The sequence below is a fragment of the Solanum lycopersicum genome, chromosome 9 (genome assembly GCF_036512215.1).
Source record: "Solanum lycopersicum chromosome 9, SLM_r2.1".
Lineage (NCBI taxonomy): Eukaryota > Viridiplantae > Streptophyta > Magnoliopsida > Solanales > Solanaceae > Solanum > Solanum lycopersicum.
This window is the reverse complement of record NC_090808.1, coordinates 64,399,255-64,424,655: the sequence shown is the minus strand read 5'-3', so window position 1 is coordinate 64,424,655 and position 25,401 is coordinate 64,399,255. Positions and strand designations below refer to the sequence as shown.

Below are 25,401 nucleotides of genomic sequence, written 5' to 3'. Positions count from 1 at the left end.
AGTTTTGGTTTGTATTTTTAAGAGGATAAAATAGTCAAAACACTATTTTTATTTATGTTTGTTTAAAGCATGTGTAGCTTTTTCTTGTGATGGGTAATGTTATGAGTTCACGTAAAAAGAAGGATAACTATCACATATAGCAAATAAAAAATTTATATTTGTATGTTATAGCATAGTTTGCATAATTGCGCTTCATAGCAAACATAAAACTGTATAATTCGCTGGCCTAAATTGTATAATTCGCTGGCCTATTTCGCTGTAATTGTATAATTCGCTATCCTATTTCACTGCAATTGTATAATGCACAATTGTATAATTCACTGCCTATTTCGCAGCAATATTTTTATAAAATTTGCTTTGCATACAATTGAATCGAATTAAAATGTATGTATATTGCATAATTATAAGTGTATAGCAAGAAGATATATGTTTTTCTCTCGCTTTATACAAAAACAGAAACACAATATATACACCTCTGTTGTATAAAGCTAGAGAAATTGTATTTCACTGCAATTATATAATTCGCAATTGTATAATTCGTTGACCTTTTTCTCTGCAATATTTGTATAAAATTTGCATTTGTCTACAATTGAATTGAAGTAAAATGTTTGTAAATTGTATAATTAAGTGTATAACACGAAGATATATGTTTTTGCATGTGTACATACAATTTTCTCTCGCTTTATACAAAATAGAAACAGAAATTATACACTTCTGTGTATAAAGCGAGAGAGGCGAGAATGAGAGAGTGACGAGCGAGACTTTTGAGAGAGAGACGCCTGACAAATTTTGGCTAACGTTTGCTATGGAGCACAATTAAATCAAACCTTAGCTACTCCATTTATTTTAGGTTATTAGTTTGCTATTATATACAATTTTCCCTAAAAAGAAATAGTTTTGGTTCAAAATTTTAAGTAGATTAAGAGGCCGTTTGGATGGGCTTAAAAAAATAACTTTTAAAAAGTACTTTTGAAAGTGCTGAAACTTATTTTTAAAATAAGTAGTTATGTGTATGGATAAACGTGTTTCAGTTGAAAAAAAATTGATTTGTTTGACAAATAAGTGTTGGTGAACACTTTTTTATCAAAATGTCTGAAATATCCTTAAAACTGTTAACATGATAAAAATTTGATTAATTTAAGGTTTTTATACTTAAAAAAATTTAAAACAAAATTAAATTTATATTTTACACCCATAAGTAATAATATTTCCTATCATTTACATATTTCTTTATCATCACAATTCTTTTTATAATAATAATAATAATAATAATAATAATAATAATAATAATAATAATAATAATAATAATAATAAAAATAAAAATTAATAATAATAAAAATTAAAATAATAATAATAATAATAATTATAATAATAATAAGAAAAAATTAAAATTAAAATTAAAATAATAAATATAATAATAAGAATAATAAATAATAATAATAATAAAAATAAATAATAATAATAATTATAATAAATATAATAAGAATAATAAGATAATGTTAATAATAATAATAATAATAACAATATTAATATTATTAATAATAATAACTTATAATAATAATAAAAGAATAAAGGGCAAAAAGATAATATACTTAGTCAACATAAAATAACTTTTAAGTTTTTTAAAAAACACCTTTCACCTAAAAACATCTTTCACCTAACTTTACCTTTCACCTAATTTTTAGCTTTTGATTTAAAATATGTCATTTTAAACTTAAAATAAGTTACTTTAATAATTATCAGACAACTCTAATAAGTGCAAAATTGATTTTTAAACCAGTTTGATTAGCTTTTTAAATCCATTTAAATAGGCTTTAAATTGTCAAAATACTATGTCTATTAATATAATTTTTTTTGATTTTCTAAAATATAATTTATTTAGAGATAAAATCACTTAAAAAGTACACCAAATATTTCAGCACAAAATCAGCAGTAGTAACATCTCATTCCAAAGTCATACAAAAAGTGCTGTTGTAAGCATTGATAATACCAAGAAAAAGAAGTGCACTCTTTTTGAGAAACTCACCTAACAGCCCATTCTCCTTTAATTTTCACTCCCAAAAACTTTGGAGCAAACAACAAAATTTGTGTGAGATAAATTATGATGGATGAGTACTCCAAATCCAACAAAAAAACATACAAATTAGAGGAGAATCAGAGAGTCATGATGAAAATTAACACAACAAAAAATGTAAGTGGCATTGGTTGTGTAATTTTGTTAGGTGGAGCATTAATAACAGTTGCTGCTATGGGTTCTGCATTCTTGATTTCAAGAAAAAACAAGAAATCTACTAAGAATGTCACAAAGAAAGAGGGGAATGAGAAAATTGAAGATGAATCAAGTAATAAAGGGCTTCATTTTATTCTACCTAAACAACAATCTTCCAGGTTAGTGATACGATCAAACGAGAAATTAGAATTTTGAGTTTATGAGTCAGTGAATTTTAAGTTAGTTATATGTAAATTGAGTGATTTTTGGAAGTTTTGACTTGTAGCTTTCTCTATAGCTCCACAGGTGAATATAAGTTTTTAATTAGCCTAAGAAAGACCTGAAAATATTATTTTTGGCCAAAATCATCCTTCAACTAGATACAAAGAAATCACTAAGTAATTTTTGTCTACCGATATTTTAGGCAGATAGGAAGAAGTCACAAATAATTTTTGGACTTCTTTAAATTTGAAACTTTTGACAAATTTATACCTATAAAGTGACTTTTTTAAGGCATAATACATAAACATGATTCTTAACTTGTCTTTAATGGACAATAATGTCCTCCAACTTTGAGTGTGCATAAGTAAACACTTAATTTGTATAAAATTGAATAAGTAGACATACGTGTCCTACAAGACATAAGACACATAGGATGCCAGGTAGGACGATTGTGTCCATTTGCTCAATTTTATACAAGTTTAAGTTTGTACATGTGCACACCCAAAGTTAAAAGGTCATAGTTATCAGCTGCCGCCAAATTAAGAGTCATGTTTATGTATTATGCCTTTTTTTAAACACAAATATAGAGTTTTGACTCGTAGCTTTCTCTCTAGCTATGCTTAAACTTCCGATAAACTATTTTTTAATGATGATAAATATTTAGATCAACTTACGTATATCTCAATTATTCCATCAGGTTCTGGTATCTCACTCAATATAGATATCATTTAATTCTGTCTGCCAGTGTTTACACAGATACGAAAGAAATCACAAATACATTTTTGCCTGCAAAATTTGAAACTTTTTACAAACTTATAACCAAGAAAGTGTAACAACAACTACTTAAACCTTAATTCCAACAGTTAAGTCTTTTGCTTCCATTATGTCCTGCTCATAAGAAAACTGTCAACTTCATTTCCAACTAACGCAATGTCCAATTGATTGTAAGTTTCAGCAATGTGACTGACAAGTTATGTCACAATGATTCCCTCAATGTTATAGTCTCTGATCATCTAAAAGTAGAAGAAAAATCTCCATCTTTCGAAAGATTGGAGTTATCGGAGACCAAGATTTCGTTGCTCTCTGATCCTGATCAGGAGCTGTATGAGGTTTCTCGAGTAAAAACTGATGTAATCCAAGGAAATGAGAAGATTGAGGTACCATCGCGTGTGCATCAAGCCCACGCGACAATATTCAGCAATCCTGATTCGCAAATTTTGGTTGATAGCGATAAAGGAGAATCAAATGAGTTGCAACGTACTGGTGTGATCAAGACGAATGATTTTGAGGAGGATCTAATTCAAGAACAAGAAAAACAACCCACGGGTGATCAAGCAACCAGCATTTGTAATGAGCATGAACCACTCAACTCTGCATTTAAATTAATGAAAGCAGCTGATGAAGGACAATGTGCTGATGCAGAAACTCAGATTGATCAAATAGCAAAGAAATGCGATGTACAAAACCAATTCAGTGATGAATCAGAGTGTGCCAATGAGAATGATCAGGCAACATCAGCAAACAGCCACTGCATAACTTACAGTATGGACGCGCAAAATTTGGAAGCCTCTGAAATCAGAAAGGCCTCGGTAGATGATCAGAATTCTGCTGAAGTGATAAAAGAAGCAAATGCGATGGATTCTGCAGTTAGTGAAGAGCAGAGCCTAGAAACAGAGCAGTTGGCTGAGAAAATTGAACCCGATTGTGAAGGAAATGTCTTGAAGGAAAATGATGATGAAGAGATTGTTTTTGTTAATGAACATGATGATTACGAAGACGATATAGACAAAGAAGATGATGCACAGGAAGTTGAATACGACATCTCGGAAGAAGCAATAGATTCCTCTACGCAATTCAACAGTGACAAAATTTGGCTAGCTGACTCAATCCAGGAACATAAAGTAGAGAATATGAAAGAAGGAACCAAAATTGAAGAAGATGAACAATGTATTGTAGAGAACTGTAATTTGGAAAGCACACAGAATGATGTCGCCATAACAAGTTGCCAACAGAACTATGACTGCATTGATGGCTACAGAACGAAGCTCATGTACCTGAATGATATAGCTGCAATCACCAGGAGAAGGAGAGTGCTTTTGGGAGCACTACTAGTGCTAATCTGGTACCTTGTGCTTAAACGCATTCTTTCTTCTGTTATAGGCGGATTCAAGATTTTAAACGAGCGAGTGCCAAATAGTATTGCAACTCACTAGTAGGTGTCAAACTAGACATAAATAATTAGTTATGGGACAATACCTGCTATACCAATATTTTTTTTATTAGGGCGATAAATCTATTTGAATTTCTTAAGTTACGTGATATTTTTTCTTATAAATATGAAACCTCACAATTTGTAACAAATGAACGAATTATAGCTCAGGTACCAAAATATTCTAACATGCCTGCATTACATATGATATTGTTCATTTTGTAATAAATATTTGCAATTTTGTTTATATTTTGAATGATATTCAATAATCCTTCTTCTTTATTTGAACTTGAGAACAACGAATATGAATGAATTCATTCTTAGAATGATGGCGTTCATTGTTGACAAGGTCAAATTTATTTAAAGTATATGAGTAAAATGCAAGAAAAAATTGTGTACATATTCGAGATGCCATTTTTTATTTCTCCCGTGTGTGACACACATGCTTAAGTAAAAGCACGATTTATTTGTCTCGTAGACTTTGAAATATCAATTTTCATGTATATCATCATGATCATAAAGCAATAGTTGTCAACGACCATAACTCATCCATGTTAGGCATTGCTTTATCTTTCAACGTGAGATTTTTTTATGGGATCTGAATTTAATCTAATTTTAGTATAAATATCAGATATTAAATATGAAAAAAAAGAAGAAGACATAACTCATTCGTGAAACAAAAGGAAATCATTCATTGGTCTAATGAAAATTCTAACTTAAAGAGGAGTAATATATTTGGTTCTTTATTATTGATTCGTTTTAATTTTAATTTTAATTTTGTAGGATATATAATCAATTCATTTTAATCCACTAAAATATGTATATACATTAATAATTGAATGTATAATTGTTAATAATTTGGTTGAAGTTATGAATATAATATATATATATATATTCTTTTTTATTTATTTATGAGCTTCTACAACAAAAGTTCTTTACTATAGAAATAGAAATTGAATTTTTTTGAGATATTATAGACTGTAGTTACTTATTAGAATATGCTCAATCAACTTGTGAATTTATTAGTCTCATGCAGGTTATTTTTAAGGAAGCTGCAGACTTTAATGGTTCGACATACCTTTTGCCTAAAAAATAATATTTATAATAAAGTTGCGGATATTTTGACTGAACAAGGTTTCAATCTAATAAAAATACATTATTTCTAATTCTATCAACACATTATTTAGAATTTAGGAAAGACCAAAATGAAATATTATTTAGTAAAATAATAGCAATATCTATCTTTAAATAAGCTATTTTTTTTAATAATAGAAAAAGATGTAGATTTTTTTTAAAAAAAATTTATTTCGAAAAGTTAATTACACATTTAAATTATGATTTATAAATTCATTTTTAAATAATAAAAACGTGTAATAGATCGTTATAATAATTTAAACGCAAGTTTAGGAGATCTATGCCTTTTCCCTTTAATAATCTTGAAAATTAAAAATAAAAATTCTAGAATTTTAAAAATATAGCTGCTTCACAAATATTGCTAACAACCAAAAGAAAAGACAGAAAAAAAGTGAAAATAATATCTTTATCAAACATTATGCTGAAATAATAAATATTTAGCAGATATTAAGTACAATAGTTATAGTTTAAGTGATCGTTTCATTAAAAATTAGATATTATAAAATTAACTATTGTGAAATTAGTTATCGTAGATAACTTATTCCATCACAAGTAATAAATGGTGGGATAAGTATTTCAAATATATCAACAAAACAAGTTATTTAAATTTTATTTCAAGACTATTTTTTTTATCCCAGGAATATTTATTTTTATCCCTCGCATCAAAGGAGCCCTAAGAAAATTGTGATCTGCGACTATAGTTTTTGTAATTTTTGTTATTTGCCTGATTTGTATAAATTATGAATTTGTATAATTCGTGATTTGTATAAATTCAAAATTTATATATACTTATCTAAGCTTTTTATATAAAATTTATGAAAAAATTATATTAAATTATTTTATTTATACATTAACAAACAAAATACATAAACAAAATTTTGGAAAATTTGTAAATATATAAATACAAATTTATATATCCACAAAATTATACCTATAAACCCTTGTAATTGAATTCATTTTTTCCGTGTGGTCATAAGCTGAAATCTCCGCGACTGAAATATCTCACCCCCCTCTCTCTCTCTAGATTATCTCCTTGCCATTTTGTTGGCTCTCTTTCTCTCTCTCATATTCGCTCGCTTGCTCCACACCATTGGCTTATCCTTCCTGCTCACTAATTTCTCTGAATTCTACAATTTTCGCCCGACCGCAATCGCAGCAGCAGTAGCTTTGAATGCTAATCATCTTTTGATCCTCTTCACTCGCTGTGATTTTACCATCTCTCTCCGGCCGAATATGTTTATGTATCTGTTGCATCTTTGTATTTCCAGACGAACGAGGTTTTGTTCCGGTTCGCTTGATTTTTCTTAAGCGCTTGCTTCCAATTCTTCTTCTCTTCTGTGTACCGATGCTTTTAAATAGACATGGCTACTGCTACTTCAATGTCAGGTAATCACTGCTATAATTAATTTCATTTCATTGTGCGAAAATGGCGTGTTAATCAATTGATACATACACCTTAATTGCGAATTGCGAGCTCAGTGTATTTAGGTTATCTAAAGTCTATTTCATTCCACTGCTAAGTAATTTGTGTTGGAAGGGCAAATTAGAGGTTTAGAGTAGCTGGAGGTTCAGTAATTCTAATAATATACTTGTGGAGCTAATATGAAGGATGTGTGAACATTTGTCAATCAATTGATACATACACCTTAAATGCGAAATAGTTGAGCTCAGGCTATTTAAGTTATGTAAATCTATTTCATTACACTGCTAATTAGTTTGTGTTGCAAGGCAAATAAGAGGGTTTTAGTGGCTGGAGGTTTACTAAATCTACTTATGATTATTCGTGGAGCTAACATGAATGACGTGTGAACTGTTTTCATTGCGCGTGAATGGCGTGTTAATCATGGATATGTGCATCTTAATTGTGAAACAGTCGAGCTCAGGCTATTTAAGTTATGTGAAGTCTATTCTATCCGTTTTCATTCCTCTGGTAAACAATTTGTGTTGCAAGGAAAAATAAGAGGTTTTTTATAACTGGAGGATCACTATATCTGTTAAAATTGCTCATCCAAATATTGGAGCTATCGTGAATGATGTGTAAATTTGTTAAAATTTCAATTTTGCAGTTTCTATCGAATGTGTGAATATATGTAAGTCTTGGAAAGGAGATGTGAGTGGAAGACTCGACTGTAGTGCGTTATCTTGTGCCTGGAAGGCACCAAGAGCCTTGACTGGGTTCCTTGCAAGCACAACTCATCCTACTCAGTGTTCCTCTACTCCTTTTGGGCGATATGGAAGACGAGATCGTCTCCGCCGATGTGTAAGTTTACTCAACTCCCAACTTACACTGTCTGGAATTAATCTCATTGAGTGAAAGCAAATTTGAGTCCAAAAAGCTTTATTTTAGTTTGAGTTAATGGTCAAAACACACCTACACTATCACTTTTTTACGAGTTCCGTACCTCAACTATCCATTGTTCTCTTTGCCCACCTAAACTATCACTACAAATCCCTCTGTATGAAAACACACCTCAACGCTTAGTTGGCCAAATATTTGTTCCCAATTGACAACATGCGCCTGTAGGCCAATTCATCATCGAGGTGTGTTTTAATAAAAAGGGAGTGATAGTTGAGGTATGAAACTCTAAAAAAGATGATAGTTGAGGTATGGAACTCATGAAAAAAGTGATAGTTTAGGTTTGTTTTTTACCATTAAGTCTTTAGCTTCAGAGGCTTTGCTGCCTTGCACTTTTAAAAAACTTGTTGGTCATTCACGTTTTGCCTGTGATAGTTACTTGTGTGTGATGAGACAGAGGATTGATTTGCTATAAATTGGTCTCTTTTATTTTAAGCATCTAACTCGAAACCTTAAGTGAATAAGTAGAGTATCTCAAAATCTTTAAATACCCGATGTAGAACTTTTTTTATAACTCAGTAGAACAGTTCATATTCTCATAGAACATTCATAGAATACATCTGTATATCATTTTTAAGTATAGTTTGTTTGATTATTTTTTGATAAGTAGTTGGTTAGATTATTGTTCTTTGTTATTATGAGGAGGCCGACTTAGAGAACTTCCTTATATATGTTTCAAAATTTAAGTTTAGATGAATCATGTTTTCTTTCCATTCCATCCACCTTTTATCTGAAACATCATGTTCAGCAAGCTAAAAAGTTCTTTTTAATAAGAATATTGCTTAAGCCAACTTGTGCGTTCCTCTAATATTCGACTAGATACCTGCTACCTCCCACTGGTAAAGGGACTGTGCAACTCTACCTACCAATACACAGAAAAATATCTCTTAGCATAGGGCCACGGATTGCTAGCTATTAGAAGATTGATATCTGATAATTGAAGTACATATATGGATTATGCACTCATATATTTCTAGTGTGGCCTTTAGTTTTTTCTGTTTAAACCTAGCTAGGCTTGATGAATGAGGTAATAAAAGGTAAAAAAGACAATTCTGTATCTTAAGAATTTCTTTTGTTGGTTATAAAGTTTCAGGGACCTCAATTGAGTGGAGTACATGGCAAGAACTCATATATTGTACCCCAACCAAATTGGAATAGAGGTGTAAATGTTTCAAAGTTTCTGATATACAACATCTCCTCTTCTTCAATACTTATGCCTAACACAGCCTAGTGCTAAATGTCATAGAGATTCATAAAATGACACGTTATAAAAATAGAAATGGGCATATTGTAGAAAATACATGGATAAGGCTTTGATTTTGGACCTTGTCTAGTTTCCCAGAACACTTTTCTCGAGAGCTTAGTCAAGGATTCAATTAGAATGAGTTTAAGCTGGATTCACGTAGACATGTATATTTTTCTTTGAGCATACATAATATATGTATTTCTTGAGAAGTCATACATAAAGGTTTCATAGTTGATTTTCTTGAGAAGATGTTATATCTATCACATTCTTTTGTCTTACTAGTTTTTACTTTTGACAGAGATGTTATGATGTGGATGAACGCTATCCTGTTGAAGTTCTGCGAGGGGTCCCTGGCTCAATGCTTCTACTATCTGCTTCTAGCAAATGGAAATTGTGTTGCTCTTCATCATTTTCTTCAGAGTTGTATGAAGAGATATCTCCTGAAAGTTTGTGGGAGGTTTGTGATCCTCTAGCTCTAAATCATCTCTGATTCCTAGCATCATCGACAAAGCTTGGTTAAATATTTACTCTGTCATGATGGAATGATCATGAGTTGTGATTAACAGTTACTTTTGTTTGAAATTAAGAAGCACTAAGATTTTCCAGTTGTGAATAAGCAAAATTTCTCTGGAAGGAACTAATGGGAAATTTTAAACTGCTAAATGGTCGGACTAGAAGTAGAAAGCCGACTCCAGTCTCAGAACGTCTAATTCACATTCTACTGTTGTTCTTTTCCCATACATAAGGGTTTCATTTCTTTCAATGTTGAACCTAAAGCAGTTTCTCTTTAGTGTGCATTTCTTACTACATTAATTGAAGATACAGAACAACCTCTCACTTTTCTAAGCGCTTGAATTTTATGGTCATTGGCTAGTTCAGTTGTATGTTATGTCAGTATTTTTATAATGTCAGTTATCTGTCGTGCAGGATCTTAAACCTACTATTTCATATCTTTCTTGCAAGGAATTGGAATTGGTTCGTAAGGCTTTGAATGTAAGTATATTCCCATATCATCAAAATTCAACATTATTGATCTTATCCCCATCTTTAAATTCCTTCCTCCTTTTCTGTCTGTGCAAGATAAGAATCTGTTACCAAATACTTGGTATGCCATGATCTCCATCTAAATCACTATATTAAAAGAAACTCTTATCTACTGATCATTATTACAGCTTGCTTTTGAGGCACATGATGGTCAAAAGCGTCGTAGTGGCGAGCCCTTTATTGTTCACCCAGTTGCAGTTGCACAGATCCTTGGACAGCTTGTAAGTTGTGTGGAACTATTGTGCTCTCCTGGCTAGGAAGGAATAAACTGACTTTGACTTTTCTTTTTTCTATTTTGAGGAATTGGATTGGGAGTCGGTTGCTGCTGGGTTATTACATGATACTGTAGAAGACACAGATGTAGTTACCTTTGAAAGAATAGAGAAGGAATTTGGCACAACAGTTCGCCGCATTGTTGAAGGGGAGACTAAGGTAGTTTTTCAGAAGATATAGTTACTGTAAAATCTTATTTCTCCATCTTTTTATTGTGTGTGTTGATTTGTTTGTGTAGGCAACAAAATTAAAACAAATTTGAAATGATGTAAATGGGATTGATGTGCTAGGTATCCAAGTTGGGAAAAATCAAGTGCAAGGATGAAAGCCATGTACAGGATGTCAAAGCTGATGATCTTAGGCAGATGTTTCTTTCCATGACAGAGGAGGTAATGCCTCTAATAACTTGCACAAATTTCGTTACTTTCTTCACCATCCCTTACTTCAAATGTTCCTGTTTCAGGTCCGTGTTATAATTGTCAAATTAGCTGATAGATTACATAACATGCGCACTCTTTCACACATGCCTCCACACAAGCAGGTATGTAGATGGTAATTTTTTCCTTTTTCTGCCTGTTTCTATCCAATCTCTAACACTCTTGCTGCTCTATGTTCCCATCAGTCTGGAATCGCAACAGAGACGCTGCAGGTTTTTGCTCCTTTGGCAAAGCTTCTCGGAATATACCAAATCAAGGTTTCTCGTTAGCTTCCTCAAGAGTTTTACATGCTTTGACATGCCTAAGATATTTCCCTAACTGAAAATTCCTTTTCTTCTTCCTTCCCCCTAGTTACTGGTTGTGTGACCTTAGCCTCCTTTATCCTAAATGGAATGGAACTGTGTTTCTTTTGCCTGGTGAGAGAGTTAAGGCTGGGTGGGCCACTTCCTTTGGAAATTAAAGAGGCTTGAAATTTTGGGTTAACTGTTGCTTGTTTCATTATGTACCGTTTCTTTTCTTCTAACTTGTAATTCTTATATCTGCTTAGTTTGATGAACATTTGACTTCTCATCATGCAGTCAGAGCTTGAAAACTTAGCATTTATGTATACAAATGCTGAAGACTATGCCAGGGTGCAGCGTAGGATTGCAGAACTTTATAAAGAACATGAAAAGGAACTTGAAGAGGTACCTATCCTTCACTTTTCTGAAATTTGATTACTAGAAAACCTCAGTCATCCCACCATCCACACTGCGACATGCAACTTTTACTTATAAGTTGAGAAGTGTAAACGTCATCTGTCATCACTGTGGTGTTTATGGCAACTTTTATGTAGTTATCAGTTACCTCCTCCTAATTGCATGGGTCTTTTTTCCTAGGCAAAAAGAATATTGATGAAGAAAATAGAGGAAGACCAATTCTTAGAACTTGTGACTGTGAAGACGGAAATTCAATCAATATGCAAGGAACCTTACAGGTGCTCATATGCCTATTTCCTGCTACTAATTTCATATTTAGTTTGTTGTTTATTTCCGTCACAGGCATTCTTGCAGTTCTCTTTCTAGATTCTCTTTATTTGGTGTGGTACTTTGTTACTGGTGGATTCTCCCAGTCTCAAAGGAAAGAGTGAAATTCTACCATCTGTCTGATATAAAAGTTGCTCTATCATTGGGTTTACTGTTAGCTAATAAATTGCTGATTAATGACAACCACTGGATCAGCATGTTGCTCTCTGCCCTGAAAGTGGTCCCTCTTTCTTTTTAGTTTTGCAATTCCTCATAATGGTTGTGCATTTTTGGAGTGGAAAGAGGAGAGAAAGTTATACAGTTAGCACTCCTGTTGGGATCTAGGGAATATCCAATACTGGACCCACAAGTCATTTTCTCCAATTTCTTTCCAAATCTAATGAAGCAAAATGTGGCACTTTTTTGCAATATTTTTTAGACCATAGTGATCTTTTGGCATAGATCTGTTCCAGCTCATTCCAAACTTAGGCATGGCCTGGGTGCTAGTGTGCATTTTCTATAGCAAAGCTATTGAAGAAGTTTCCGGTTCTTCTGGTCTTAGTTTTTTTAATTTATGCTAGAAATGTGTTCCTGTTAGTAACATTCCTATAGGTAAGTATTTTGTTGTTGGTGAAGTATACATTATTGTCCTCTTAACTTGAAAGCAATTTTGACTTAGACATCTCAAGGCTTCTACCTATTGAGCAACCGAACTCAAGCCAATTTGTGCCTATTAAACCACTCGTTACTAGCTACTAACAAAAACAGTGCGTGAACTGCTGCACACACATTGACTTGGCTACACTAAGAAAGCAAATTGAGAAGAAGGATTTGAAGCAATAAAGGGGGACAAAAACTACGCTTCCTTCTCAAATGCATTTTCCAGAAACTGCCCCGCTACCCACCGTGGTAGCTGGCAGTGATGGTTCTCTAAGACTGACTTCTTTAGCTCCTTTTTAAAACCATTTTCTTCATTGCAGAGTGATTGAGATGAGCTCGACAAACCAATGAATTAAGAGGTCTTAAAAAGTTTAGTCCATCAGTTATTGAGGTGTAACAAAAGCAAACTCTTGGAGTCAGAGAATAGAGACACAAGACAGTGGAGAGAGAAGGGCCAACAGATACCCCACTTACTATGGATCACTGACCCCCCCCCCCCCCTTCCCCCCCCCAAAAAAAAACAGCCCTCGTGGACCCCCTTTTTTTATGGTGTCTTATTCAAATTTGAGAAAGCCTATATGGAAAACTCGAGCTTTCATTCAAATGTGAGAAACTAAAGCATGTATGGGAAATTCAAGAACTCTCATTATAAGCAATAACCTTGGCCATTTATTCACAGCCATGAATTTTCTAGACTAAGCTGGATAATTACGAGAAAAGGTCAGGAAAAAAGAAAGAAAGAAAAAGCAAAGGCTAGTGCTTTTGATGTAGAAAACAGACTTTCATGTGACCTAAGAAGAATATCTTTTGGATGTGGTGGTGGAGTTGGTGACTGGGAGAGAGCCTACTGCCTAGGGTGGATATGGTGGTGAAGGTGGCGGTGACCGGTGAGGACTAGGGAGAAAGAAGGCAAAAGAGATTATGCTGTTCATGAACTCTGTTGTAGTGAAATTTAAGCTCCACTTCATGTCAGTGAGTTGTGTCCAATAGATACAATTTAGTTTGAATTTAGGTAGGTACAAGCCTCAATTGAGGTCTAAGTGAAAATTGCTTGCAAGGTTAGAGAGCTTTCTATGTGTTCTGCCTTATTGTTGTGTTGGTGAATATTGCCTCATCAGCTTTGTTGATTTTATCTGCAGCATCTACAAAGCAGTACTCAAGTCTAAGAGTTCAATAAATGAAGTAAACCAAATTGCACAGGTCTTCTGTTGTGATAAGCTTGATAAATTTGATTGATAATGAATGTTGCTTTATGTCTACTGTTATGTGTTAATTTTCGTATATTTGGATTGCCAGCTTCGAATTATTATAAAACCAAAGCCTTGTGTCGGAGTTAGGCCCCTTTGCAGTGCACAGCAGGTAATGTGTTATGTCAATGCAGATACAGCTTTCTTTGAAGTTTTAATACTTTGTTTGGTTTCACGAAACTTCGAAGGTTGTCTTTTTTTTATTGGTAAAACTTTTAAGGTTGTTTATGATGTATATTATAAAAAGTTCTAGCGGGTTTCAATTTCCAAACTTTTGACCATAACTTCGGGAAGTGTACAACTTGTATTTCCTAACATTAAGAGAAAAAAAGGGGTTGCGGGTGCGGGTGAATGTTGTACTGTTTTGTTCGTGGAAACAGAGTTCATTAGATATCACTTTGTGATCAATGCATTTTGTTTTGAAATAGGATCACTTAATTATGTATTGTAAATCATATACAAATCGTACCTAAGTTTTATACTTTGGAAATTGAGCAGAAAGAATTGCTAATATAAATTATTTAATCAATACCGAAATTTGCATCTCTTTCTGTATACTGTATAGAGGTATCTCTGACATGTTTTTCCTTTATAGATATGCTATCATCTGCTTGGACTAGTACATGGAATCTGGACACCTATCCCTCGTGCTGTAAGTATTAGATAATGTATCTGCATCCCCTTCCTCTGTCATATGCTAATGGCCTTTTGTCGCTCTATCTGTAACATTTTGCAACAGATGAAAGACTACATTGCCACCCCTAAGCCTAATGGCTATCAAAGTCTTCATACAACTGTGATTCCATTTCTTTATGAGAGCATGTTTCGTTTGGAGGTTCAGGTATACTCATGGCACCCCCAAAGGCCAAAACTAAGGAATAATAAATATATCAGTTACTCCCTCTATTCCAATATGTATGTCCCTTATCAAATACATTGCACTCTTCAAATTAGAACTCCCCTCTGATGTTTCCCTATCAAACTAACATTTCAGCCATTATTTTAAAATATTTTCGGTCACTATGTGTGGGAATTTATATATCCTCCTGAAATGTTTTTTTGAAAAGTAGTTGAAGTGTCTTTGGCATTTTACTTTCTGATGTTATGAATTTGCCTCTGGTTTATTGACAAAACTTATTTGTTTCTGATTATCGTCAAGCAACTTGATTAAACGTGCGTAATGTTTGGCAGATAAGAACTGAAGAGATGGACCTCATAGCTGAAAGAGGCATTGCTGCACATTATAGTGGGAAAGGTTTTGTAAATGGTTTAGTTGGGCATGTTATAACCAATGATAAAAGTTCTGGAGGGAAAATAGTCTGCCTTAACAATGCCAATATTGCTCTCAGGGTATAAAGTATATTGCTTTTGTTAAACTGTCTAGTGCCTAAATAGCTGTGTGAGCTTCATCTGTAACTATTATTATGGGGTAAAGTTCCTTCTCTGATGTAGATTGGCTGGCTGAATGCAATTAGGGAGTGGCAAGAAGAGTTCGTTGGAAACATGAGCTCTAGGGAATTTGTGGACACTGTTACCAGAGATCTGTTGGGCAGCCGTGTATTTGTGTTTACACCCGGAGGAGAGGTGGCTTCTGTGTGATTTTTCTATTCAATTTGTTCCCTTTTTGAGTCCTGTATCATCGCTTTACCACTTTGCTATATTTGCAGATAAAACATCTCCCAAAGGGGGCTACTGTCATTGATTATGCGTATATGATACACACTGAAATTGGCAATAAAATGGTGGCTGCTAAGGTCGCAATCTTGTTACTATAGGTTTTTTTTTCACAGTATCAGCTTGATACTGTTTTCAATAATATCTCACCATATAAAAAGTTTACCCTTCTATAGTTTTTTAATGCTTTATGAATCTGGATGTGACTACAGCATCTTCTATTTGCAGGTGAATGGTAATCTTGTCAAGCCAATGCATGTACTTGCAAACGCAGAAGTTGTAGAGATTATCACTTACAATGTTAGTTGCTATGAATTCCGATCCTTCTTTTGCATATGTTCTCTATCTTTTATTCTTTTTTCTCTTCCTTTTGTGGGCAGCCTGGGGCTTGCTGAATTTTCATGTTCGGTTGGTCAAATATTTTGTAAAACATTTATCCAACATCCTTAAACTATACCCTCAATTTAAACTACATCCTTAAATTATTTTTCTTAACAAAAAACATCCCTCAATTATTTATAACTTAGCTACTTTCATCCTTTTGTTAAGATTTGTCAAATACTAACAAATTCTTCGCAACATGTACAATGCACATTACTCTCAACAAATCAAACTCCCTAAATCACCCCAATTAATCAATTATGTTCATTCTACATACATCTATGATAATATTATATACTTCTTTGGTACTAACGTTTTGCATCGTCTTCCTTTAATTAGCAATTTTTTTTATTTGCTTTTCATTTGATTGATATCAAAGAATTATCAATGGAAATGTTTTTTTCATTGAATTTGCAAAAGTGGTGTCGATCGAAGACTTTTACTTCTTATAATGGAAAACGAAATTTGAGTTCTAGAGACCAAAATTAGCTGAATCTTGATCACCTCAATTATCAATTTGCCCCCAAAAATTATTGATCTAATGACATTTTGACTTAAGGCGAAGATGATGTGAAATTAAGCTCCAATCTCATTTAGTTGGTAAAAGGAGAAGCGAAAATCATATCTCCTCGTAGACTCACACCTTCCTAACATTGTATTTTAATAGCAAACATGAGTCTCAATTTTTATTTATTTTTTTGGATGCTTTTTCCAACCGGTAATAATATTATAGATTTTTTAAAATGAAAATAGTATGTATTGCATGTGTTTTTGTGTGGAGTTCATTAATCTTTTGATAAATTTAAATAGAGGGGTGAAAGTTATTAAGTTTTAAATACTTGAAGGATATTTTTTGTTAAGAAAGATAATTTAAGGACGTAGTTTAAGTTGGAGGTATAGTTTAAGGATGTTTTTACCCAAAAACAAGCTCCTTAAAATGAGGAAAATGACTTCCATAATGGAAGTAGGGAAAACAAGTTGCATTCATTTTACTTGATGCATTCGAGTAATTACTTCACCGTGCTGGTAATTTACAAGTATCTGGAACATTACCTATTTTTTTTTAAAAAAAAGTGATTTACAAGCATCTGGTTATTTTCCTTTCTTCAGGGTCTCTCCAGCAAGTCTGCTTTCGAGAGACATAAACAGTGGCTTCAACATGCAAAAACTCGTTGCGCCCGGCACAAGATTATGAAAGTAGGTATCTCTGCAGAGTTAGAATGGAAATTTTTCATGTGCTTTTACTACTACAAATTAACTGATGTGGAGCTCATCTTTTCTTTAGTTTTTGAGAGAGCAAGCTGCACTATCAGCATCTGAAATAACTGTGGATTCAGTTAAGGAATTTGCTGCTGAGTCTGAAGGGGATAGCACAGTGGAAGAATTAGCAGATTACTCAAAGGGAACCAAACATTCGTGGGAGAAAATCCTCAAGAATGTTATGGAGGTATCATCTGCAAGGACAAATGGTGAAGATATTTTCCAACTCCGTAGTGGTAGTATTCAAATTCCCAAGGTAAATGGGAAACATAATAAGTGCATGCAGCATACGAGTTTGAAGGCCACTGGGGAGACATTGTCACAAGGAAATGGTGTTGGTGAAATGATACTTGCTAACATACCAAGGTACAGGGATGTTCTGCCTGGATTGGACGGCTGGCTGGCTAGCAAAGTTGCAACTTGGCAGAACCTGGAAGGGCACTCTGTGCAGTGGTTTTGTGTTGTCAGCATAGATCGAAAAGGTAATGTTTGGTTCAGAGGCTAATTATTGCAAATGAGCATCAAACTAGATAAGGCATCTCTGCTCATATATATTAGATGTATTTGCGAACTTTGCAATGTATTGGTGTTTCTGAAGTCCTTTGAAAAATCATTACCACCAGCAGTGCTAGGCCTGAAGTGCTCCCAACCAACAGGTTCTGACATTCATAGGGATCTAATCCAAGAGTGTTAGTTAAGGGTGGAAAAATCTTAGCCACTACATTTAGTTTATTTGTGAGAGAGAGGCTTGTCAGAAATACGTATTTAAAAGTTTGACTACCTTGAGGATCAAATTTTTTCAAGTTCAAAAGCATGACATCAAACTTTTGAATAACCAGAGAAGTGTGTGAGAGTATGCCAGGATTTGAGGTTGGTGGGATTCCGTCGATGTATAAGATCTAACTTTTGTTCTTTTTTTATTTTTGATGTACTTTGTATAGTTCCAACTACGTGTATTCCAGTTTATTAACCTTATGTTCTATGACCTGGCATTTGTTGATTTATAGAAATTTTAATATGTATCCAACATTTTTCATGGTTTATTACTTGTCATGGCTGACACCTCAAATCACTATAATTCATTTAGGCATGATGGCGGATATTACTTCAGCATTGGCAGCTGTAGGCGTCACCATATGTTCTTGTGCGGTGAGTTGGATCTTTTTACATCTAGGCTTAAACTCCTGAGCTATACACATCGATAATCAACATTTTAATATGGTCTGGGTTGACTGTGAAGCTGTCTGCAGTTGATGTCTGAACCTAGCTTGCATTTGTGAAAAAAATTTCAATATTTTTTTTATATTTAATAGCTGAACCTTGATTCAGCAGGAACTAGACACCTTTATTAGCTAGCTATATTAGGCAGTTTGTGACAAAGTACAAGACACTGATAGCTCTTTAATCATTACTACTTCAGCAATAGCCAGCAGGAGCTAACAATTAGAACTGTTGTTGAAAGAGGATCTTACAAGTTCAAGCTAGTCCATTTGATCTTAGTACTTGCGTCTTAGTGCTGCGGGAGAGCATACACAGCTTTTTTTTGTTTTTTTCTTGATATGCTGATAGCGAAGTAAGAAGAAGATGAATGTCATAACTGGCGTGATTGAAAACATCGTGGGAGGGAAAGAAATGGGCAGGATAATAAAGGAAATTTGTGCTGAACTATTACTAGGAGGGGACTAAAACGATTCTATCTATTAAATTCCGTTCTTCCTTTGGGATATTACCTTTTGAATATACATTCTGAATAATGTAAAAAGCTTTAAGCAATTAACTAGTCATATTCTCCTCCTGTTTCAATTATTTAGAATTCTCGATTGTAAGGTGACTGGGTTGTTACTCCAATTAAACTGCAGGCTGAGACGGATAGAGAAAAGGGGATTGGTGTCGCGCTATTTCATATTGAAGCCGACCTAGAGAGCTTGGTATGTCTTCTGAACATGCTTCAGTAATCTCTCTCTCTTTATATGTGCTACTTTATGAATTCTCAGCTCCCGCAGGTTGGTGCAAGTTTGAAGATTGACATGATCCTAGGTGTTTTGGGATGGTCCACGGGCTGCAGTTGGTCAGAGAACAAACAGTTTCTAGAATGCTAATCTGGTGGCCTGGTGAAGATCGAGTACTTGCCCAGCTGTTGAAAGCTTGGGGAAGAAAGTTTTGTTCAGTGAAGCCTGACTTCTTCTTTTCTTCTCGTTGTCAATTTTTTTTCTCCTCCCACCTTCTTGACAAGTATAGAAGCAAACAACATTAGGTTATATGGTGTCGGGCGACTGTATATATAAAGGAAGAGTAGCAACCAGTTATACTTGTAGAGGAATTTTCAATTATACCAACTCCAACAAAATTATGTTAAGACACTTATACAAATTAAATATATTAAATATCTTCCATCTCATCCTTTTTTCACATCTATTTCTAATGTGGTGTAGGTTTGACACAATGTCACCGTGCTCCTTTGCCTTCTGCGTCCACCACCACTGCGAACTCCCAACAAAAATGTTGAATAGTGCAGACATTGCAGTTGGCTATACATGCCAAGTTTGCATCAATCGTCACAACGAAACTGTGAGTACAGTTACAAACTGGATCTATTTTTGCCTTCAAATAATAACTAATAGACCAATCGGCAGTGATTGGTAATACATCGAAACAGATGTACATACACCATTCCTTTTCAGCTCAAGCTATGCATATAATTATTTATTTATGTTTAGTCTTGCATCTATTATATTAGTGAGCGCAATATCATTTCACTCACTGATTTAAAATCTTGAATCCACCTATAACGGGAGCAAGAATGCCTTTGAGCACAAAGTACCAGATTAGCACTAATAGTGCTCCCAATAGCACCCTCCTAGTCATGGTGATTGCAGCTATATCATCCAGGTACATGAACTTCGTTCTGTAGCCATCAGTGCCATCATAGTTCTGTTGGCAACTTTTGTTATGGCGACATCATTCTGTGTGCTTTTCAAATTGCAGTCTTCTACCCTAGATAGTTCATCTTCTTCAATTACTTCTTCCTCTTCTTCACATTATTCTTTTTATGTTCCAACAGAAGTTCATGGTTGGAGTCAGCTGGCCAAATTTTGTCACTGTTGGATTGCTCATAGGAGTATCTTGCTCCTTCCAAGATGTCATCTTCCAGTGCAACATCTTCTTTGTCTATGTCTTCTTCGTAGTCATCATCTTCATCTTCATTACCAAAAACAATCTCTTCATCATCATTTTCCTTCAAAACATCTCCTTGACAACCGGATTCAAAGCTTTGTTTCTCAACCTCTTCAGTAGCTGCAGGATCCATTGCGTTTGTTTCTTTATCACTTGAATCAATTCAGAGGCACTTCTCATATAACATTGGCCTATAACTTGTTTAAAACGACATAACAAGCGTGGATACATTTATCAAAGGCAGTCGATGTGCAACCAACAAAGCAAAAAACATCTGAAACAATTATAAACCGTCCATATTGAGGAATTTTCATACTTAAGACCATGCAGCTAGCAATCAAAGGCGCTGATAATCAGAATATTCTATACGCACAATGCTGCTAAATGTAATAAAGCTCACAACTCATTAAGGCTACAACACGTAATTTGTTTTATTTATTTCATGACACGAGATGAAATCATGCATCTACAAGTATATTCATACTAAATTGCATGACCAGTTCAGAGTTCTGAGCATAGCTTCTCCCAAATAGGAATGGTGATAGCTGAGATAGAAGGCCATCACAACTTAAGGTATCCCTATGTTCAAAATTCTACAAAACTTGATGAATTGCAGTCAGGTCTTCTTGCTGCCAGTACATAAAATTGGTCTCCAGTAATCAAAGCCATTACATTTGCGGAAAGAAGTGGATTTTTCAGATCAGGATATACTCAAACCGCTAGCTATCCTACCAAGCCTGAAGTTTGAGCAGAAACAAACATCAGCTGATGATCATCTTGTTCAGGAATTCAGCTTGCTCAGGAAAGTATTCCAACAATTCATCTTTTGTCACCCAGACAAAATCATCACACTTTCTAATATCAAATTTGTTGACTGCAATGACTTGGGATTTGAAGAAGAAGCGCTGCCATAATAAATATAGAATTTATACGTTAGAAGCACATAAGCTATCAGGGGATTTCCCTCCCTCCCTCACTCAATACTTCAATAATTAAAATTGTGCATACCTTGATTGACAGAATTTTCTTGTCTTCAGTGGGTTGTATGACCATATGACCCATAGGGGCGTTTCCAACAAAATATGTATGTGAAAGATCTCCAATGAAAGATTCTAGGGCAGACTCAGCACACTGCAAATAGTTGCCACTTATATTTCATTTTTCTAACCCAAATTACTGAAATCCTCAAAGAAATGGACTGAATAAGTACTATTTACCTTGCGCAAGTTCTCTTCAGACTCATAAACTTTTTCAGGAAAATGCCAGACGGGCTTTCCACTACCATGTGTGGTACCATGGACTAGAAGATAGAGTCTCCTGTCTAGTGCTCGCTGTAATGACCTTATGCATATCAACAAAAATCTCATAATCAGTAACATGAAATACTAGCCAGCAGAAGGAAACAAATGCTTTGAATATCTGTTGACTTATTATTCATGTCCAGGAAAATGCAAAGGTTTTGTATAGCCATATTGGACCCTAAGCTGACTGACTAAATCTAAAAAGAAAGTGCACCGAGGGTTGGTACCTTTTAGCAAATTTTGACAAAGTAATGAGTTGAAGAACAGATGCAAGCTTTATTTTGTGGGGTAGATGGTGACAAAGGCATTTTAAAAGGAAAGAAAAAAAGCAACAATAGCTCTCCATTCTCAATTTTAAATACTTACATAATGCTCAATTAGACAAATCTCATGTAACACATCAATTACATTGAGACAATATTAAAGGCATTTCAACATCAAAAATTTACTTATGGTAAACAATTTAGAAGTCAATAATCACACATTGTCAGGAAGTATGAGTCAACTGAATTTAGGTAAAGCAACTCTTGAAAGAAAAAGATCTTATAGTGCAATATCCATATTCAGATTCTTGTATGATGTTTGACAAAAGTTATTAGTCCAAGCTTTGGTACCTTTGATCATTAGTCTTATCTGCTTCTGAGATTCGCGGAGCTGGTTTATAATCAATTTGATAATCACCTTTTCCCCTGCATGTTAAATATAGATGAAACCGTGCCAGTTGACCATGTGGCATTTGATACTAAACAGATCAGTATGTGCTAGCATGTTCAAGAAGAACCATGTACATAATTAATGGCTAATAAGGAAGAATGCATGGAAGAAAAGGCAATAATACTACACAAAGCCCAGGAGTAAAATTTAGTTGGGTCATACTGCTAAAAGAGGGGACAGTATTTACAGTACGACATGTGTACTGTTGCATGAAGAGATCTCATTTCTTAAAGTGCGATCTATATAGATACAAATGAAATTAGGCCATCTTTACCATGTACTTTTCTGAAAAGAAAGTGAAGTTTTTTAAATTGTAAATGGACAGCACTAAGATAGTAATGCTCATTGCTCAGCACAAAAAGTTACGGAAACTGTTCAATTTCGCATCTGACCAAGTTAATATTATTTCTTTTTCTGCTTTAACCTTATCAATTTTTTTCCAATAAATGATGGGCTACAAAGGGAATTTTTTAAGTGAAACCGGAGGGGGTATAATAGTAGATTAATGAGATTCATGCATATGTTTAGGAGGGTGAACCAGAAAAAATAATTATAAGTATAGCATCTTTATTATGTTACCTAGCTTCTCGTGTTTAGATGTGCTACGTTTTTCATGAAAATAATCATCACAAATCTGAAGGAAGAGAGAACCACAACTGCACCTTCAAGTACACTATGTCATTTGTTTTCTGGAGTCAACAGGAGCTTAACGTAATTTGTGAAAAAAAATGTACTTTTTTAAAGTTCAATCATAGAGTTCTTGCAAAAAGGAATTCCCAAAAGTTTTCAAACAAGAAAATAGTAAAAGGGCTAAAACGCCAACAATCTATTCTTAACTTTTGTCAGGAACGGAATCGACAATTATTCACATCTTCCTGCAGTAAAATATATTCTGCAATTTATGGGGCTGATAAGGTTTAGAATGCTTGACACCAGTTGTATGGATTAACGGTGGAGAAGTACAAACTGGAAGAAAGGCATGATTGTGCAAGATGAATCAAAAAACTAAGAAGATTAGTTTCTGCAGTAAATTTAGACTACAGAAAGCTAGATAGTCAAGAGTAAAATATTGGTAAAATAAGGAAAACCTTGAAATCTCTCCATGGCCAATTGTGCCATTAGTTTTTGTGAGCCATAATGAATGTGTTTAATTTAGTATTTTTGACAGTTCCATGCCTGTTGCAATGAGCTCTTTTTCCTTTTAATAAACCCACTTCTTTATTTAGTTGTGACTTGTGAGTACAAATCCTTCCTTTTAACTGTTAATTGTAGTTTAAAAGAGAACCTGACCTAGAAAGAATATTTTCCCAGATTTTCAAATTCAGGAGTTCTAAAAACTAGCAAAATACCTCTAGTGCTCGATTCCAAAAGTTAAACAATCTACAGAAAACAAAAACAACACTAAATTAAAACTGTAAACAATGAGTTACTAATATTTTTCTTGCAAAATTTATCACCCATCCAAATTTTGAACTTAAAAGTTTGTTTCTTTGTAATTGTCTTTATCGTGGACGACAAAGCAATTTCACTGGCCTATTATGTTTAAACTTGTTTCATCCTATGCACACTCTTAATACCATTCATCAGTTAATATTCATAAATGAAGATCTACAGTTCACAAGAAAAGGTACTAAATGGCAAAGGTGTAACTCAAGCACTGCAACAAAAACGTACCTAGTATCCGACTTCTTCAGAAAACTTTCTGGATACTCTCGTCGATACTGCTGCCTCCAACGAAACCTATTTTAGCAGTCAAAAAATAACATTACTGTGATCAACTAAACACAATTAGGTTAAATTATGATCTACATTCTCCAACTCTTGTTTCAGGAGCCTTTGCTCTTTTATATCCTTTCTCATTTTCTACATATCCTAATACCAACAAATCTATAACCTCATTATTCTCAACTTTATAATACAAATTACCTCCAATCATTAGAATGCACAGCAAAAATCACTCATTGCTCTAAAAATAAATCATCGTTATCCAATTACAATGAGAATACAGAGCATTTCGAGTTCCTACAACAATTGAATAGAAAAAATGAGGAAGGGACAAAAAACTTACGAAAATTCTTGAAAAGCATATACAGTAGGATCGATTTTGGGAACTATAACTGGTAATCTCTCGAAGAGCACTGAAGCAACAATTTTATCAGTGCTTGATGAAGAAAACCATCGTTTAGATGTCACAGATCGACCAGCAGACGAACAGCACCTCTGCATTTTCACAAACCCTAAAAACCCAAATTAAAATTTCTCCGTGAATGTGTAAGCTCGGTTATAAGTGAAACGTGGTGTTCCACTTAATTAAATTAAAAAATATGGTTGGATTTAGTTCGCTTTTAATTCATTTCTTTAGTATTTATAATATTGATTTAGTATCACTTAGATTAAATAAAAATTATGAGAGAATATTTATTTTAGGAATTATTTTAAATTTGACTATAAATTTATAATTATTTTGAATTTTGTGACTAGTTATCTAGTTTCCCTTGAGACTTGGGACTTGAAACTTGAATTTGAACTTTAAAAATATGAAATTTAAATAAAGATTATTAAAATTTAAATACTTTCAAGGATATATCGAGAATTAAATAAAAATATCAAATCGATTCTTTTTGATCCTTGGATATTTTTATCATCCCTACTTATAATTGCTTTTTAATTTATTTACCATTTGATAAAATACTCAAAATGCAGTGCTTATGAATAGTTGATCATCCTTAATTTATAATTATTCAATTTATAAATACTTTAGTTTGACAAAACATTTTATTATTTTATACCCAGTATCTTTTAAATTCTCCAAAAAAAAAAAAATATTAAAGAAGTACCTTAATGTTTAGTTATAGG

At 33.6% G+C, this 25,401-nt stretch overlaps 3 protein-coding genes and 1 long non-coding RNA gene across 5 annotated transcripts; 3 read left to right on the top strand and 1 right to left on the bottom strand.

Annotated features, from left to right (window-relative positions):
- Positions 1-1,950: 1,950 nt before the first annotated feature.
- LOC101257404 (uncharacterized) lies at positions 1,951-4,887 on the top strand. Of its 2 annotated transcripts, none has more exons than XM_010328268.4 (2): positions 1,951-2,388; positions 3,381-4,887. In XM_010328268.4, the coding sequence occupies exons 1-2, from the start codon at positions 2,102-2,104 to the stop codon at positions 4,642-4,644; spliced, it is 1,551 nt and encodes a 516-aa protein (XP_010326570.2). In that variant the 5' UTR covers positions 1,951-2,101; the 3' UTR covers positions 4,645-4,887. The 2 variants fall into 2 exon arrangements, with proteins under 2 accessions (XP_010326570.2, XP_004247534.2); XM_004247486.5 differs by having other exon boundaries at positions 1,952-2,388; positions 3,387-4,887.
- Positions 4,888-6,701: 1,814 nt separating this feature from the next.
- On the top strand, positions 6,702-19,754 carry LOC101266068 (putative GTP diphosphokinase RSH1, chloroplastic). The gene is made up of 24 exons (XM_004247350.4): positions 6,702-7,160; positions 7,841-8,034; positions 9,675-9,833; positions 10,304-10,369; positions 10,549-10,641; positions 10,721-10,852; positions 10,984-11,082; positions 11,157-11,234; positions 11,316-11,387; positions 11,709-11,816; positions 12,009-12,106; positions 13,934-13,994; positions 14,091-14,153; positions 14,637-14,693; positions 14,781-14,882; positions 15,233-15,391; positions 15,494-15,625; positions 15,709-15,795; positions 15,944-16,015; positions 17,207-17,293; positions 17,382-17,838; positions 18,444-18,505; positions 19,216-19,284; positions 19,360-19,754. Exons 1-24 carry the CDS (start codon positions 7,136-7,138, stop codon positions 19,453-19,455), a joined length of 2,628 nt encoding a protein of 875 aa, XP_004247398.2. The 5' UTR covers positions 6,702-7,135; the 3' UTR covers positions 19,456-19,754.
- A 34-nt stretch (positions 19,755-19,788) lies between these two features.
- On the top strand, positions 19,789-20,572 carry LOC138338336 (uncharacterized). The gene is made up of 3 exons (XR_011211804.1): positions 19,789-19,924; positions 20,156-20,245; positions 20,418-20,572. It is a non-coding gene; the product is annotated as an uncharacterized lncRNA (long non-coding RNA).
- A 364-nt stretch (positions 20,573-20,936) lies between these two features.
- Positions 20,937-24,878, bottom strand: LOC101266363 (uncharacterized). Its single transcript, XM_004247351.5, has 6 exons — positions 24,614-24,878; positions 24,220-24,285; positions 22,446-22,520; positions 21,748-21,871; positions 21,539-21,661; positions 20,937-21,435 (listed from the first exon to the last, which is right to left on the bottom strand). The coding sequence occupies exons 1-6, from the start codon at positions 24,769-24,771 to the stop codon at positions 21,292-21,294; spliced, it is 690 nt and encodes a 229-aa protein (XP_004247399.1). The 5' UTR covers positions 24,772-24,878; the 3' UTR covers positions 20,937-21,291.
- Between the last annotated feature and the right edge of the window lie 523 nt (positions 24,879-25,401).

Coding starts and splice junctions, on each gene's coding strand:
- LOC101266068 (XM_004247350.4), top strand. CDS start 7,136: ATGGCTACTGCTACTTCAATGTCAG. Junction 12,107..13,933: donor ATATGCAAGGAACCTTACAG/GTGCTCATATGC, acceptor TTTTATCTGCAG/CATCTACAAAGCAGTACTCA. Junction 15,626..15,708: donor TGTTTACACCCGGAGGAGAG/GTGGCTTCTGTG, acceptor CTATATTTGCAG/ATAAAACATCTCCCAAAGGG.
- LOC101266363 (XM_004247351.5), bottom strand. CDS start 24,771: ATGCAGAGGTGCTGTTCGTCTGCTGGTCGATCTGTGACATCTAAACGA. Junction 22,521..24,219: donor CTGAAGAAGTCGGATACTAG/GTACGTTTTTGT, acceptor TTTAACATGCAG/GGGAAAAGGTGATTATCAAA. Junction 21,872..22,445: donor GATAAGACTAATGATCAAAG/GTACCAAAGCTT, acceptor GATATGCATAAG/GTCATTACAGCGAGCACTAG.
- LOC101257404 (XM_010328268.4), top strand. CDS start 2,102: ATGATGGATGAGTACTCCAAATCCAACAAAAAAACATACAAATTAGAG. Junction 2,389..3,380: donor CCTAAACAACAATCTTCCAG/GTTAGTGATACG, acceptor ATTGATTGTAAG/TTTCAGCAATGTGACTGACA.